The sequence below is a fragment of the Melanaphis sacchari genome, unplaced genomic scaffold (assembly GCF_002803265.2).
Source record: "Melanaphis sacchari strain LSU unplaced genomic scaffold, SCAv2.0 Contig10_pilon_pilon, whole genome shotgun sequence".
In the NCBI taxonomy this organism is placed as follows: domain Eukaryota; kingdom Metazoa; phylum Arthropoda; class Insecta; order Hemiptera; family Aphididae; genus Melanaphis; species Melanaphis sacchari.
In genome coordinates this window covers 2,626,957-2,646,338 of record NW_020270420.1, presented here as the reverse complement: position 1 = coordinate 2,646,338, position 19,382 = coordinate 2,626,957, and the positions used below count along the sequence as shown (strand labels likewise).

Here is a 19,382-nt window from a genome sequence, read left to right as displayed (position 1 = left end):
ACGCTGCCACCTTTCGTTTTACGTTTACAAATCCAATAAACTGACGCGAATCTGAGAATGTTCGCAACCCCCCTTCCGATCGGCCATTCGGCCTAGTACTATATACGTCATTAACATCACTAAGAAAATTATCTTTCATGGGTTGGGTGGGCGGACCAAACGTTTTGTGTTTACAACCAAGCACTTTCATACAGAACAATTTTCTTGTTCGTGGTAGCAGTCGACTATACACTGCTGCAGTGACGAACATAATTATTATTCTGTCTTCAGAACGTGCTCGCAGACGTACCTAATACACGAGATTGAAATTTTGGCAATTTCGGTGATGATTTTTTTTTTAATAAATCTTTGTGTTTGAAGTAAACAGATATTATTATAATCCTGCTAATAGCTAATCATATAAACAATTTTAATCTATATTCTATTATCTGTACCGGAAGTCAACAACTAACGGACCATGGACACATTTTTTTACGGATTCTGATAGTTTTTAATTTACACTTTAAATTTTTATAAATAGAATATGTATTTGTTATTAATTGTTAATGTGTGAGAAAAAGTCATCAAAAGTGTTTTAGACCACGGGAAGTTTGGTATAATACTTAAAAATAGACTTCCAAAGAAATTAATTGGTGACCACCTGATCTATACAACATAACGCACGTTAAGTCGACACCGAACACGTAATACCTATCGTTATGTCATTGTATGCGTCAGTTCTCTAGGATATGAGGAAGTTATGAAGGTATATACAATATCATATATATATACCACAGCAACAGCAGCTGTTTTGCGGTTAATATTATGTTGTTGCATAATATTCATGTACAGGTAATTGTTTAAAAATCGATCGAATAAATTATAATATATACTATATACGTATACCAAGTGAAAAAGAAGGAACGAACTTAGGTATGATATATATGCATAATTATTGCAAACTTTTGAAAACCGGTAACAAGAAAAAAGTTTTCTCGAGAATATATTATATACGATTTTTTCTTTAATGCAAAACGAGTGCGCGTGACTTACGAAATTAAATTTGTTTTATTAGATGAACTGAATAAAATTAAATTCTAAGACTTGTTATTTATAAGAAAAAACATCTACTTGAAAATTGATTAATACTTACTATTAAAATAAAAAATAGTTTTCTTTATATATAAAAGCTGCTTTAACTGGATAAAAATTTAGTTATTATGTAATTAAAATTTAATCAAGTTTAAAAACATAATTAAAAACTAAAAGATAATCTATTATGCACTGAAAAATATATTGTTCAGAAATAATTTTTGTTTTATCAAATTAAATGTTAGTCCCTGGTGTAATTACGATGCTTTCAGTTTAGTATACAAAGTATATCGGCATAAAAATAAAAATAATACTTGGTAATTATAAGGAGACACGAAGGTGGTAAAGATAATAAAAACAAAAACTACACACGACATAGGTATAATATTATAGTAATTGAAAGTATTCTTTTTCAGTTTTCTTCATAAACTTCGCGGTTTAATTAAGTTAATTAATCGTAAAGACTAAATATAACAATCAATTATTGATGATCATTCTTTTACATCGTAATCACTTTTGTCGAATATCTTAGTCCATATAATACTATATCTTAATATCTATACTAAGTCGTTTTTCTATGTAACAGCCGTCGAGACCACGAGAAAAGGTACTTAAGTTTTTTTGATACTATTAATGCTTATTCAAAATTAACTGTGATAATCACACACGTATCATTCTATACTAAATACCAAATGCATACGACTTGCAAAGAAGTAAATTTAATTTTTTTTTTTTAACCGATACAATTAAATTTTGTCTTTATACACATAAACAACTGCTGCGTCGCCATATCAATACACTATAAACCACAACCGGGCCAAGGTCTTTATCACCGAAACGAGGCGTCAGCGGTCAATCATGGAGAGAAGTAGAGAACCGCTTTCACTTGATAAGAATTTTAAATTTTCGACAATATAAAAACAGCAATACTAAGGTGACGTCGGAAAATGTAATGGTAATACCATGTAACTTACATACAAAACAAATTTCCTTCCAAAATAAAATCAACTTAATTGTTTGAATATTGTTGACGTTAATGGTCGATACAGACACGTTAGTTTAGAAAATATTTTTTTCTTTCCCTTTCGCCTCGATACGTGACGTAGGTAAATCGGCAGCATTTAAAGGATTATGCAACAATGATAACGTATACATAAATTTAATATTATTTTCGTTCAGAACTATTACAAAATCGGTTATTTCTTGTTTAAATGTCTATATCTAATATACAACATTTGAGTATCACTACTAACCGCACCATAAGTATAACTACAATAATGTAATTTAAATAGGTGAACATACAATAAAATTATATATTACTCGTTTAAATCTCGTATACCTAGTCTACCGATCTACCTACAAAAGTCAATCATTTACTATAATATTATATATTACATTATACCAAAACATAATGCGCAAGTTAAAATAATACCACTTACTACAAAGTGACATTAAACGTGTGCTGTGTACATATATATGTCCAGTGTCCACTAACTGAAAGTATAAATGTAGAATGCTTTTATTATGTGTGAATGTTGTTTGAAAGGAAATTTGTCGAAACTGAAATATTTATGATATGACGTCACAATCGCACCACACGCACACACACGTGATCGACGACACTTCTCAGCTGTTTCAGATGCGCGCACACTATATTTAAGAATTACAAATTATAACGCTCATTGTATCAACACATCCTCACCGCCGGCGATGCCTCCGTGTTTGTTGTCGTAGTCGTCTTTAGCGCGAAACGAATATTAAATTTCAATGATTGCCAATAGTACACATAGTGTACAACACCATCATAAATATTATAATATCATACGAAATTATATTACGACCCAAACTCGTCCGCGTATTGGTGAAATAAAATAGGTTTCTTCAAAAATATTAATATAAATAACTAAAAAAACAACTTTTGAAACATAGATGGTACTAACCGCTAGGATTTATACCGTAATACCTTTAAAAATATTTTAATATATTTTAATTTTAATTAAAGAATTAAAAAAGTTTGTGAAATTCATAAATTGTTATGATAACTGATATCTCTTTATATTATTAACATTAAACAACTATTGTACTTTAAATTAAATAATAATATATATCTTATTCTCATTTAATGTCTACAATTTATACATATTTTTTGGCCACCGGTCTATTAGGTTGACTTAAGTTATTTAAAGTAGGTATTTAATTTTAGTCTACGCGAGATAATAACAATAATAATATTAATACGGTGAATGCAAAACGTTGATAACCAAACGCTCACATACAGCATTAGAGGGGTAGAGGGGTTCGAAACGAACGGCGTTATAAAACAATCGATGTATCTGCTTAAAACACGTTATCGTTTATCTTATTCAGACGTGAAAATTGCTCTATCCTATTTTTCAGCAGTGGAAGAGAAACATTTTTCTGCTTATTGATTGTTTACTTTTTTTCACTAGGTAAAAATACTATTTCCTCTTTTTTATATTATTATTTGGACACTTTTATTCCCTTATCCCGCATTGAATATACACATTATTTCGTTATAAAATTACTACTACAAAGTAGAGCAACATCATCCACCTTTCGAATTTATCAATAGTTTTGTACTCAGTACTTTAAACTACTTTTAGTTTGAAACATTTACTCGCCTATTCTACTTGGCAATTCTCGGGTTATTTTTTGTCCTCTTTTTATATTTGTATTATACATATTATATAATATCAAACTATTAAGTCTCGTAAACCGCTTGAGAGATTTCCTGCCTATTTCTTCCTCTACTTGACGATGCTGAATTTATAGTAATCCGCAATCATAAATAGATTTTAAATTCAGGGAAACGATAGTTAGTATCCTGAAATATAATTGAATCCAATCAAAGTTTCGTAACCTATAGAGTGATACATTATTAGATTTGTACTACATTTATAATATTTTAAGGTGATTAGTGTTCAGAATTTAGAAATGTAATTAAACTTTTAAACAAATTTAAATCGTTCAGCCCCCTTCTTAAGATAAGGATTTCTATTTTAATGCAATTTGAACTGAAAATTATCAGAACACAAAAAATAAAAACAACATATGAAATTAAAATGCCATTAACCATTAACTATAATATAGGTAGATAGTAATATTAGCATAATAATGAAAAGAAAAATACAATTATAATTTATACAAAAATAACAATAAAACTATTATTGAATAATGAGAATTGATAATTATAAAATACATTAAATCTATTACGACACAGCACACAAGAAGTTTAGATTTAACCTCAACGAATAAATTTTAAATTTTAAAAATAGGTAAAATAATGATAAGTATTTTCCAACTCCATTATTGTCTATTGTATTTGTATTTAAATATTAATCATAATTAATGTTAAGAACAAGTGTGCGGATATAGTTAAATAATCTAATTGTAAAATCGTTTATCATAAAGTATATTAAACTATCTGTCTAAGATTAAAATTTGCAAAACTAGGTTAACAATCATAATATCCATTTTTAAAAAGCATTGATTACACATACTTCAAACATATCACTCAATTTAAAGTTAATAATTATAATTTGATCAATTATCTGCCACCATTTTAAAATAACAAAAAATCTCATCAGACAGATTAATTTTATACCTAAACCTACTTAAATAATAGGCAAATTATCCTTATAATTAGAAGTTAATTACAAAATGCTTGATGGAATTTCAATAATTTGTTAAAAAAATTGAAACTTTAAAAACGAAACGAGTTGTATATAACAAACATACGATAGTAAACATATGTAATGTACCAAAATAATAATAATTTGAATATTATACAAAATAACCATATCGGATGCAGAGCCTTGTTTTTTTTAATAATTTAAACATATAACCATTTTTTTGATAATGTGTAGACGTAAGCCATAATATGTTTTACGAAAAAAAGAAAGGAGCAAAACAAGTTAATTATTAAATTAATTAAATTAAATTATGAATTCTTACTACCCAAAACATGTACATATTCGTTACACTTGAAACACAATTTATTCTACAACACATTCATACACGATAACGAAAAAATAAAATACAAATAAAGCTTAGAAGACCTAGCACAATTCACACGCCACCAGCGTAATATGTTTTCGAATAAATAAGCTAATTAAAATAAATCTGATTTAAAATGATAACGGTAACCTATTAGTATAACAACGTCGGTACCTAACATTATTGTGAACTATTAGACTGCCAAAAAACTTTCATTACAACTGGAGAAGGAGAAACGTGGGTTCTACGAAATTGTCAAATAGAGCCTTTTCGGCGAGAGATATAGTTGAAATACCACTACCATACCAACCCCCACCACATATCACCAAAACGGAACGACGTCGAGTACCGCTCAAAAATCATAACTGTGTTCGATACTGAGAAACGTTAGAAACGCACCGTTACGGTGATAATAAGCAAGTAAGTAGTAAGAAACAGTGAAAATGTTAAAACGGAACAAACAAAATAAGAGAAGATTTAATAATATTATACTAATATTTCGCGTATGCGTGCAATTAATTCCGGGGATACAAAAGTTTAATTAAAAATCGGAATTAACCCAACCAGTGCGTAAGCTCGTGTGGGATTGAATACACTATTAGTCGGAATGCGTAATTCATTTCGACGGTAGTATTTTTTGCTTTTCAATTAATTAATCAAAAATCCCAAACAGATGAAAAAGTTAAAGAACTGTATTCACGCGTCACGGTTACGGTGGCCGTGACACCTATTACACATAACATTATAAATTAACGCTTGCACTGTATGGGGACGTAGTACCCCTTCTTTTAAAATAATATTTTAGCGTACTCCTTCTATAGATATATCCTGATCGATAGGAAATTTAAACCTCCTAGTATGAAAATTTGTTTTGTACTTCCGCATCAACTTTTTATTACTTTTTTTTTTTAAATTCAAGCATTTTAAGATGTATTGAATAAAACTTTGTAAAATAATTGTACTACGATCGCAGTACGTACCTAGGTGGATTGGCAGGCGACTGAAAGTGCGCCGAGGAAGAGGAGCCTCCGTTGCCGCCCCCAGACGACGACGATGACCTGGCCATGGCGTGTGACGTGACAGTCGGTTTCTTGAAGGACGCCGCTACAGCGGGTACCACAGATCCACCACCGGACGCGGGCGATACGGATCTCCTGGATGATGACTGTTGTTGGCCGATCACGGCGGCGGCGGCGGCGTGATGATGTGACTTGACCGATGCTGTGGAGACGGCTGCAGACGACGAGGAGGGATACGATGATGTCGACGAGTGGTGGTGCTGCATCATTCCGGCGACGGACAGTGATGATGAAGGCGGTGGCGGGGGGGCGGGACTTGGCGGCATGCCGGTGATACCACAGCTAAACACCAGGTCCAAGTACGGTTTGGCGTCGTCGAACGAACCCAACTGACTCTGGATCAGCTGGCTCTGTTCGTCATCGTTTGCGTCGTCCACCTGGAACACGCGGTAGTAATGAAAGAATTAGAACGTGGTAGGAGGACGAGGTGGCGGTGGGAACGTTATTATAACATTACCACCACCACCACCACTACTAAATTTACTGTGCCTTTTACACGATATAGTTATATTATACAGCCCGATCACCTCTATCCCCCCCTAATGCACCGCTTCGTAAACCCTGAGCCCCAAGACGTAACAAGAGGGGCGCAACTACAATCGCTTTTTTTTTATACCTCTCTCTTACGTCACGAGTTGTTATTTTACAATATATAATATATACATAAATAATATGGCCAAGTAGGTACAGTACATGGTACATGTACCGCAAAGCTAGTATTGGTGGGAGAACAATATCGGAGAGAACGTCGTCTCGTGGATTACCTGTAATAATAAAAATAATAATAATAATACGTTACGATGTATGGGGACGACGATGACACTTGGTGTAAATATGTACGGGAACTGGGAAGTAGGGTGGTTGACGGCAGCGAGAGTGCAAATTAATAAAAATAATATACATTATATAATAATATTATTATAAAAAGGTCTACTAGTCTACTACCGATAATTATTGTAAACGGCCGGTTTCGTTTTTCACGAATTTCCGCCAACGAAGTAGCTATTATTTTAATTATTATGTATTCGTTTTTGATATTGATTCGCCTTTATTTTATTTTCAATATATTAAATGGATATTATAAATAGCAACGATATTTCTTTATTCCCGTATGTTAATAAAACCTAAGTCTAATGCATAAACAAAGATTTTAATACTTTTACCAAACAGTTATTATAATAATGAATAGATTAAGGTTAACCTATGTCCTATACTCTATAATACATATGACCTAATATTTTACTGTTAACTATTTAAATTGTTATGACATAACACATTGTGTTCTTGATTTTATATTTTACTTTAATTTTTATAATAACCAATGGCTGTATAACCTTAATATTTTTTTAGTATTACTATTTTCAAATTCGTTTAAACAATTATTCCTTTATTTTCCTACTCAAAAATTTAACTTTAGAAACTAAACATATTTAATTTTTAATTGTTTTATGAGTATGATTTTGAAAATAACAACACCTATAGTGTTATATAAATTAATAATTATCTTAAAATAGCTTTATAATAATTACAAATGAGTTAACTGTTCTTATGATTACTGTTCAATTATATCAGGAATGGTAAATGCGACAAATCTAATCAAAGTTAAACGAATGTTAACGTATATACTCGTATTCTTACAATGTTACTATTTTTTAATTCCATAGGTATAAATAATAAATATACAATAGCGTTAAAATTAAAAATATTAATACATTGTTACGTATATAAATTAAATTTACAAAATGTAATGTTATTGTAAACATTCTTAAATGAGAATTAGAATTTAGACAAGATTAGGAATTTAATTGATTTCGACAATTACCTAATTATTATAAAACAACCAATGTCCAATATAGTATAATGTGCTCTGTTTGATATTATGTTAGTAAAAACGTTCAAAGTTAATAATGAAATTATATTTTTAACTGTCATTACTTACTACAATACTTAGAATTTTAAAACTGATGAATTATTTATTGAAAGTATAAATGTAACAATATGTAGTACTTATATTATTAATTATAAAACTGTAGGTAATATTAAACTGAAATTTTTAAAATATCAATAAATAATTAAATTTAGTATAATACAACCAATACAGGATTCACAGTTAATATATAATATATTAAAAATGTTTAGCAATAAACATTATTGTAAAATATACTACATTTTCGATTAAATATATTTATTAAGCAATATTTGTTTTATGAATTAAGTTATCATAAAATAAATTACTACGAACTAAAAAATAAATAAACAACTGACTAGTATTTAATTTTAAATTTCATTTAGTTAATTAATGCAAGTCTACTTTTGTAATAATATAGCTTAAAACTTTTAATTTTTTACATTACAAATGCAATACCCATGGCACAATAATAATTTTATGATTAATGAATATAATGATGTACCTAATTATTTCTTGCGAATATCTATTGCATGCAATGTTCGTTTCATAATTAAACAAATTACACTAAAAATAATACTGTTAAACTTAAACTTAAAAAAATTTCTAAAATTTAATACTTAAACACGTTGATAATCATTATAAAAATCAATATTGAAAAGAAACGATAAAACTATTAAATATAAATGTAAAATAGTATAGTGAATAGTGAATACATATAAAAATAACCAACAATATCTAAAGAAAACGAATCATAATACTCATGTAGGTATACAAAACTAATAAAAAGTTATTTCTCTCAATAATATTATACTTTAATAAACAATATTAGTCGTATGTACACGTTTAATGTGTATATTATATAATACTTATTATGAATACATCATTTCCTATACAATTCCTATAATTTTTTAGTTCAATAATATGTATGTATTATGTATTCATTACATAATTTGTTGTAATAATCGTAAAAATATAGATAAATTTTAACAAACACAATTTTAACATTACGTGACTTCCAATAAATACACCAAATAAAAATTGATTATTCAAATATTCTTAAATCGAAAAAAATGTTAACAAGTTTGTACAAAAAAAAACCACATCAAAAAATCAATCGAATTATAACAAATTAATTATTTTAAAATGAACTCATTCATTCAATAAACAATGATATAATTTTTATGATTACAGAACAAATAATCCGTACGGTACAGTTCAACAATCATACTAAACTAATCCAATGCATACGTTAAATTTACTATATTTTTTTTTAACGAAAAATAAAAAGTTAATACAAATTCAATTATTGCGTGCTTTGTTGCTTATAATAAATACATGCACTACCCACGCGTTGGATGACGTGATTCAAGGATCAAGGTAAAGGAAATTTATTTTTTTTAGTGAATAATTTTTTAGTCCATTATTTCTTGAGAGACGACGCAACAGTAATATAATAACAACGCGTTATCTGTAATTGTCCACAAAATCTATGATTTAATTTATACATGATGTGCACATAATAATATATAGATGTACTTTAACAATAAACGTCGAGAATATTGATTATATAATATTAATGCGCATTAATTCTGATGCGAAATCGTTATGCATTACTACGATGGCGACTGGGATATATTATAATAATATATAGATCACGGGCATTTAATAACTTAGTGAAGGAAAAAATAAGAGAGACCATTATGGTAATAACGATAAGCCCGTTATGTATCTGATGGGTGATAGCATTTGAAAAGCTCTTTTTCGTTTTTTTGTATCGACTATCATAACATTATATTGAACGCGGAGTCGCCTAGTTTTTGTATAGCTAAGAACGATTATAATAATATTATGTTCGTATTAAAAAAGCCAATATAATAAACGATATTATAAAAGGCGAAGTCAGTCAATTTGAATCGAATCGTAAATATCGATAACTTTTCAAAATCATATAACAACTATTTAAAAGTGAGTATTGAGATCCCGCCAGACAACAATAATAATAATAATTTAGTGTTAAAAACGCAAAATCAAATAACGTAATTATAGATTGTGCCAAGTCAACGCGAATTACGATACGGAGCAAAATAATTATGTATATAGTATATCTAATATCCAAGACGACGACACAAGTACGCTCATGTTAAATAAATCCGTACAAAATATGAAATATGATGCATATGCCATATAGGTACTAAGTAGGTATACCATCCATAGTAATAATCTATTTTATTATAATAGAATTCAACGTATGGCGTTTCTTTTAACACATCTAAGCGAATTAGAACTCTTTCCTACCATTTAATATCTACGTTTTATATCGAACGCAAATACAATGTGACGTTAACATACCACACAAAATTATATTCAGCCGAAAAAACATTTATAATCAGCATTGTTTGCTTTTATCAAAACGAGGATTTATAATGAAACGTTTTTCAGATTTTCATTATTGGTTATCTATTGTGTGTGCCCCGGCCCCGTAAAGAATAACAATACGTTCATGTTATATTATTACACATTCTACATACATATATGTGTCACGCCTAAAAAAAGTTTTAGGTACGAAAAAAGAGTTGTAAAAATCATAATTATTATTCAAGTATCAAAATTCAAAAATATCAAACGGTTTTTGAAACCACATACGATAGATTTAAATATTTAATATGTTTATATAAGGGGGAAGGAGGGGAATTTTGTAATCTTTATTTTATTTTGTGTACTCAAATTTTATAACACTTTAACAAATTAATGAATACCGTCATGCGAACCGAATGACCGTATATATTTATATTACTATTATAATTTATTCATTTATTTTATATTCACCAACAAATTTTTTTTACAAGATTGTAATAACTATTGTAACATCTTCAACAATTTGACACTATGAATATAATTCTCTCATAATTAATACTTATGTATATTATACAATATTAATGTAATATTATAGAAATAAGACAATTTTGCTTTTGTGTTTGTGAAAAATGGAAATAGATTAATAAACGTTATTTTTTCTCATTTTAGTTGCTCTAATGAATTATTTATTGTTTATGTAAATATTGATTATAATTCATATATTATCCAATAATTAATTAGAGAATTGTGCGTAATCGAAAAAGACAATTATAAACAAAATTTTTGACGTAACATTAAAATAATAATTTAAGTTAAGTAAATATTTAACTAACTACGCACAGCGTTTGGTATAATATTTTATTGAACAACGATAATTTTTTAAATGATAGTTGCAGTATTAAGAAAAATAATCCTGGTAATAATATTTGATAAGTGATAACTTTTTGTTCGCAATAATCTATACATATATGTATAATGTATACTATTAGTGTTATCTATGTAGTTTGTATTATGCTGTTGCAGTGTTATTTTGTAATGTTACACACCAACAGCGTTATGCAATTTTCTCTGGTTGCAAGAAAAACCAAAAATAATGTACGGTTGGTTACGTTGTTTCATTGGTGTATATGCGAGTGGGTGTATTTTAGCTAAAATAGTATTATTGATGATAATTGATTATTAAGGAATTAGTGGGATATTCAAAAAACGAAATTAATGCCAGGCGACGGATGTCAAATGATGCAAGAATAATAAGTAACTCTGGCGTTATTTGTCAAGTTATAAGTATTAGTGTAAGAAAAAGGATAAATATTATAGTTTAATTTAAATTAATAAGGTACCACGTATCTAGGGGCTGAACTACTGAACCACATCAAGGACTCGGAGGTAAAAGAGAGTTTGAAGGAGCTTGGAGTACTACATTAGAAAAAATATAAATAAAGTGATTGATGCTGGTGCACCACGAAAGATACGGAACAATAGTTTTGGTAATTTACCTACTAAAAATTATTGTTCTACAAACAAACAATATTCGTTATTTAAAAAAGTTATCAAAAGTCCACATGGATATAGTACTTAAACATTGATTCAGTACTAAATTCGTTACTTAACACTAGGAACTATAAAATAGATAGGTATACAATTATGAATAATATGAAAAATATAAATATGAATGCAATTATGACAATGTGAAACTACCAAAAAAGCAAAAAACAAAATAATAAAATTACCAAACTAGACTAGAAGAATTTCTTTACAAGGACAAACTTTAAATTACCTACATATTTTGAAACGCCCGATTTCGGATTTAAAGAAAACAAACCTACTCCGCTGTGTAGTTTGCACAACACTAAAAACATAATTTAAATAAACGATAAAAAAAAAAAAAGAATCGCTCAACCTAAAATATGAAAACATTTTTATTTTCCATTGTTTTTTTTTTTTTTATTTTATTTTTATTTGGGTTGAAAGACCTTTGATTATTTACGCATTAAATGTTGTTGCAGCCCGCTGACAAGGTCACATGTTTCTCGTTTAATTTTATAAACGCGAAATGAAAAAATAACCACTTAAAAATAAAACGAATTTATATCTATAAACACATTTAACAATACTTATCTTTAGAGGTCATAGTAGACTTATCGGTCAATTTGTTGCGCTTCATTCGCAGATGAGACTTATATAGGTACACGTTTATAGTTAATGTAGACGATGATACAACAACAACAACAACAACAACAACAACAACAACAACAACAACGTATTATTATTATTAAAGGCAATTGTAATTTTGTAACATTGCGGATATAAGGCAATCGAGTGGGATTGTGTGTGCAAATGCGTAAGACAAGAGCAGGTCGTTCATATTATATTATAGTGTACACAATTCAAGATTTATTTGACATAAGGGGTGAAAAGCTAACAATATAATTTTTATGACACGCGATCAAAATGTGGGAAGGGACTTTTTTTTTTAATCATGCCTGTTTGCGATATCTGTTTAGTAAATTAATGTTAAGGATTTCGTCTAACGTTGCATCAGAAGAATAAAAAAGTACGTTCAAGCGTAATCTCACAGCATACCGGTCCATCAGTACAAATTGGTGAATAAAAATCATTTTGCGACATTATATTGAAGCGAGATATCACGTGTCACTTTGCACATAATGCGAATAATATTACTTACAGATAATATTATTTAAACGTTTCCCAAACATAATTTATTATGAATAAATCACGATAACTACTCAGAATGAAATACGTAATTATTGTTATTAAAAATATCTAGACGTCTATCTTGCAAGATGCGAACATTTCGCACCATAACTACAGGTCATCAATATTTCTCATTAATTAATTATTAATAACTACTTGGAATATATATATTAATATTTAATATATCATATACATATTTGTATACTTAATATAATATATGGAACTTTAATATACCTCGACACAAAATACTTTAAAATTAATATTTAGAGGAAAAGCTGCAGGTCAAACTATAAAGTTACCAATAAAGACATAGTTTACTAACAAAACTTGCAAAAGATCTGAGAATGAAAAGTACTGCATATTTTTCGCAGTTTCTAGAAGTTTACGATTACGAAGCAGTATATTACACTATTGTATACCAATACTTGATAAAATATATTATTCGATTTTCAAGCTATCTTCAAATTTTTACACATTTTATTAAATTTGAACGGATTGTTTAAATCTTAAAGCACTGCGAAATATATATATATATATATATATATATATATAACCCATACAAAGGGATTACAAACATATGAAACAATAGCTAATGATTGCATGTATTATAGTTTTCAAAACGCTACACGTGATAGTATACTATAATGTAATCAGTGATTATTAATCACTATAATTTGTGTGCACATACAACGGAGATCGCGGATTGTATACATACTGCATACAGGTTATTAAATTAACATTTTAAAACAACTTTAATTAAAATTTATCTTCGCGATAGACCGGATAAACAACGGAAAATAGTATAATTTCATACTTCATAACGTAATATATAATATATGAAAACATATCGAAAATATTTCTATTTTGGGATACAGTTGTATAATAATAATTGTGCACAACAATGCAACGTATTTAATGGAGTACGATTCAATCAGACTATAGATTTATCGTTTTTTCGTTATATTTATATTACCTATTACAAAGTAATATTATAATCGTGTTTGTTGGATTGCCCCACTTTGACTCGTGGAATGTGAACCACTACTACCACTATCTTAGACGACAACATAATGATAAACAAAACGAAAAAATTTCGAAGATGAAACACAACAGATTGAAAAGCAGCGATGACCTACAAGTGAATTGCAATGACACAATGGTTCTCAATGTCAGTAAATACACAATCGAATAATAAACATTACTTACAAGTAGTAACGAAAAAAAACGAAAACTTCTTTTTTCTTAATGGCAAAATCAAAAAATCGAAATAGCACATAATAGAACATGAAATTACGTTACTATAGCCATTTCTACTGCGAAAATAATGTAAATTTCTGGCGTCGTTATTAAAATAACTAAAACCATAGTGTTTAGTGAATAGTAACTGACTTGATAAACGAAAAAAACATTCACTGAATATTCGTTTATTTTAATTTTTTTTTCTATTATTTTAAGCCGATTAACATTGTAATATTAGTTTGATGAAAAACACCAATGCTGAAACTAACTCTTCACTGATAAAAAGGCGGAGAGCGAAACGAATGAGGAAACGGTTTTTATCCACTCAAAATGCACTGACGGGCAAACGGTAGTTGTACTTAAAAGTAGAAATCTCTAAAATTACCTCTATAGTTTGGAAACGGTTTCTGGTTTTAATAACATTAAGGGGACGTTGTCTCAGTGACACATTTCTATTAACTTTGTTTCGTATAAATGAATTGGCATTAGACAAAGTAATTTATGTGCCACGCCCCACCGACGACAAATACAGCAGCAGAGGATAATAATTAGATAACAGTCGAGGGAGAAAAAAATCTTACATACGCCATGATTGTGTAGTAGTAGGTCAAGGGAAATACTACCACTATCGCTCAAACACACGTTGGAGAAAAATTCTATCATAATTTCGCGCAAAAAATATTTTAATAACTGACTAAAAAATACCTTATACTGTAATACTGTACATAGAATTGTAAATTGTAGAATATACATATTAAATAGGTTGATGCAAGATCTTCATATTAATTATTTAAAAATATCATTGTGGCAATAATAGTAATAGTGTTGTAGTGATAACTGATAATAATAATAGTAATAACGATTTAAAGAAAACAAACGCCTACTATTAAGTTATTTCAATGCACAGAGTTCGTTGCTATGTCTCGAACAATGTGGTTTGTGTATAATATAATAATCATTAATGTTGCGTAATGTATTTAGGTCGACACAATTTTATACAAATAATAATAATACGTACACTTTCCTGTTGCCTGTGTGCCCAATGAAGGATATTACGTTGAAGACAGATTATATTCATTATAGAAATATTATTCAACTAAAAGCAATTAATTTAAAGAATAATTAACTTAACTACACAAATGTGGCTATAAAATACAAGTTAATAGCAGACACTATAGAAGCAATATATAATACTTGAATTAGCAATCGTCGACCATTAAGGCATTAACATACTAACTTCTGTTTATTTACATTTGTAAATTACATCATATAGTTCATGGTATAAGAAGGTCTAATGAATTTTAAATATTATTGTTATTACATGATGATAACATTGATAACAAATTATTTTTATCTCGATCTAACTACATAAAATATATATACTTTAAAAGTAATTAGTGTAAAACATCAATTAAAAACGTAAAATGCTGAGAAAACTTCTGAATAAATCAAATTTGTATACAAATTCTTAAAAATATATTCAAAAAAAAAATTTCACATTTATCACAAACTTAGTTTACATTTTTTCCGCGCAATGCTTATAATTTTTGTTCAGAATGAACTGAATCTAATTTCATAACTTATTATTGCTACAGGGTATAATGGTAAGTTTATGTATAACTTTAAACATATGGTACGGCAACAGCAGTAGTAATATGGTGCAGAGCACCTGGAGAGCGAGCAGATCGCAGATACATAGTATTTTACTATAATATAATGTATACGATATGTCGATGTGATTGGGAATCGACTTTACTGTCTTTGTAAACGAGTGGAACGTGTGCGGTATGACAAAATAACTTTACTATGTCGTCGTCGTAGTCGTATATGGCCAAAAGAAAAAAAAAGAGACAGAGAGGAACTCGAGACATTATTGCTTATAAAAAAAAAAGAAAGAAAAATAACCAAGGACGGAAAAAAACAAATATAAATGTGTGTACCTACCTATTTAAATCGAAAAGATCGCGAACTTCGCGTGACACTGAATATATTTTATCTGGCGCACGGTCTATTCGACTTATATTATACGAGTAGATACTATACAATACTATATCTACTCGTCGCAGGCTGCGACAATGTTTTATTTTATACGTACAAATAATAATAGGAGCAAGACTATACAGGCAGGTATGTATTATATACATTGTATATAAATAGTGGTTACCAGTAGGATCGTCGAAGGGGATTTCATTATAAAAACGTACAATCGGCGAGTCAGCTGTTTATCGAACGAATATAATATTAAATTACTATTACAACCAGATTCGTACCGGTGGCGTAGAGATAAATAAAACTATCCAGAGTAAACCTAAGGGTATAATGCCCGTCTGAACACACGTATTTTTATTTAAAATAATAAAATCACAAAATAAGAATTTCGCTCAAAAGAAAGAATAAAATATATATACATTGATGAATATCTAATGCCACCCTCGACATTACCACGGTAAATAAAACAATATTCGAACACAACCCTATCTCCACCCCCAAACCCTCTCTCGCCATAGTCAACCGGTTGTTGTGTGTGTTATAACTTAAAAGCAACACGAATTTTATTCTTTTGAACCCTGCAGCAGCATGTATACATACATATATATATAACATACGTTTATCGCACATTGCTGTCTCGTTTTTGTGTAACCCTATCCAACCCATCGTATTTCATAATAATATGTATTATACATAAATATATCAATAGATGTATATTATCCTTACGGGGAGGGGGAAGGGGTCGTTGTTTCTATCGTACGCCGGTGTAGGTCAACGGCCGGCTGAAATCTCGCGGACGGCAATATAGATAAACAAGTACAAGGGCCACCGTACGCATATGCAATGACTACCTATACATTAAATAAAATATATCCCATCCTCTTATACATATTATAGGTATATAATGTATATTGTATACAGTTGCGTAATCAGGGATGGTCAGAAACCAAGTTAAACATATTATTAACTTGTGTCTTATATGTATATACGATGCATAATACTTCATTCTACTTCAGTATTATGTATATTTTTTGATTATAAAATACCTTTCAGAAATAATTTTAATACTTATAAATTATAGTTAACGAAATAAAATAGTTATATGTCATTAATTCTATAAATATTTAATAATAAATGAATACTATATATCTCATTTACTCCATAAAAATAAACACGTATATTTAATGTGATATAAATTTTTGTTTGTCTGCACCAGTAAAACAATTATTTTCTTTAGTCGTTTTTATTACGTATAATATATACTGTATATTACCACCGCATTCGTATTTATATGATAATGTTTTTTGAGAAACTTATAAAAAAGAAATTTTAAGCTAAACATAAATATATAACTATTATTATTTATTATTAATGTTTTTAAAATTAACTTTTATGGAACATTTAGGAAGATTATTTCCGCGCACCTATCTTTCCGGAACCTTTGATAAAAACAGTTATTACAGGATTAAATATTTAATATAGTGAAAACTATTACAGTTATATAAATGATAAACATGATAAACGCTATATCTTCGTATAAGGTACAGAATTTTCTGCAAGACAGTTCGATTTTGCTGTTCCGTAAAGTTAATCTGTTTGCGTTTATAAAATATTACATTATTATTGTTACTATTGTATACGCACGACGCCTATATTATATTCTAAATAATTTGTTGATAAGCTATCTCTAACGCACCACGATAATATTGTCAAATATAAATTTCTTACATTATTCACTTGTAATATATTTTTGTAGTGAATACAATATAAAAACAATGTCTTAATTTCCATTACATTTTATGTATAATTCACTATAGGTACTATGGGTGGAAAAAGCATTGAAAATGTTTTAAGATTAAATTTTACTTTTATAACCAATATTTATATGTTCACGTAAAATAACTAGGAAAATCAAAAAATCAAAGTGATAATACTGAAAAAATGTATGTTAACATCCATCACTAATACTTGTAGGTACAGCGTTAGCATTATTATATTATATACTCGTATATGCATGGTCTCAAAACAAGGTCCCTCCTTCCCCTCTAATATCAGCGGAAACAGCGATGTCGTCAGCTGCAACATTAAAACGACTCAAAACCACACAGTGACGGTGGGAATGAAAATACAAGACATATATTGCCTATTTATTCCGAGCGACGGAGAAATGAATTTTTACGGTTCTTTGAAATATCCGGAAGGCTAGCTAATCTATACTACACCCAAATCAAACGACCGACTATATTATATGTATATATTATTAAACATGCATAATTATTGAGTCAATAGTTAAACATAAATAATAAACGAAAATTACCTTTACTGGAGAGCCAAACAGTTCTTTCTTATCTTTGACATTATTTTCGGAAACTTGTTGCTGTCTGGATTGTCTTTCTTTCTCACGTTGTTTTTCCCGTTCCATTCTGTAAAAACAAACAAAAAAAACGTATAAATATAGCTGTACTTTGCATATCGCATGTAGATTCATGATCATCTAGACAAGACAACGAAAGGGAAAAAGGGTTAGAAATACTATCGTTCTATATTATATATAATATAAGGACGCACATAGTGAAAAACTGTGGTAAAAATATTGTCAATACTACACCTGGCAGACTATATAATACATATATAACACTACATAATATAAAGGGATTTTCCTGCAGATGGCCAAAAGGATTTGCATATGCTAACGGACAACGGTAGTCCATCACTCAATATAATAACGAATGCACTACAATCCCATAGTGTGATAGGTAGAGCATAATATATTATATTCTATCCAAAACTCATGATAGATATTATTCTATGCACAAATGAATAAATAAAAAATACCTAACTGTATAACTATACTAATAGGGTAATAGCTAAACAACAGAGACCACACATTATATTTATGTGTATATATAAAGGTAGTAAACATCTGGTACGAAAGACAAGTAATGTTTGTATTGTACGCGAATGATTATGATGAATCCCATAAGTAGTGTAACGAAAAATGCGCCCCC

General features: G+C 29.0%; 1 protein-coding gene across 4 annotated transcripts in view; it reads right to left on the bottom strand.

The window, feature by feature from the left end:
• LOC112603710 (AF4/FMR2 family member 1-like) overlaps nt 1-19,382 on the bottom strand; it is a 137,186-nt gene that overhangs the window by 17,604 nt on the left and 100,200 nt on the right. For all 4 annotated transcript variants that reach the window (XM_025352417.1, XM_025352416.1, XM_025352414.1 and 1 more), the window contains 2 exons: nt 18,692-18,797; nt 6,069-6,544 (listed from right to left, as the gene is read on the bottom strand). In XM_025352417.1, the coding sequence (XP_025208202.1) occupies nt 6,069-6,544; nt 18,692-18,797 (582 nt within the window). The remainder of the gene's footprint in view (nt 1-6,068; nt 6,545-18,691; nt 18,798-19,382) is intronic.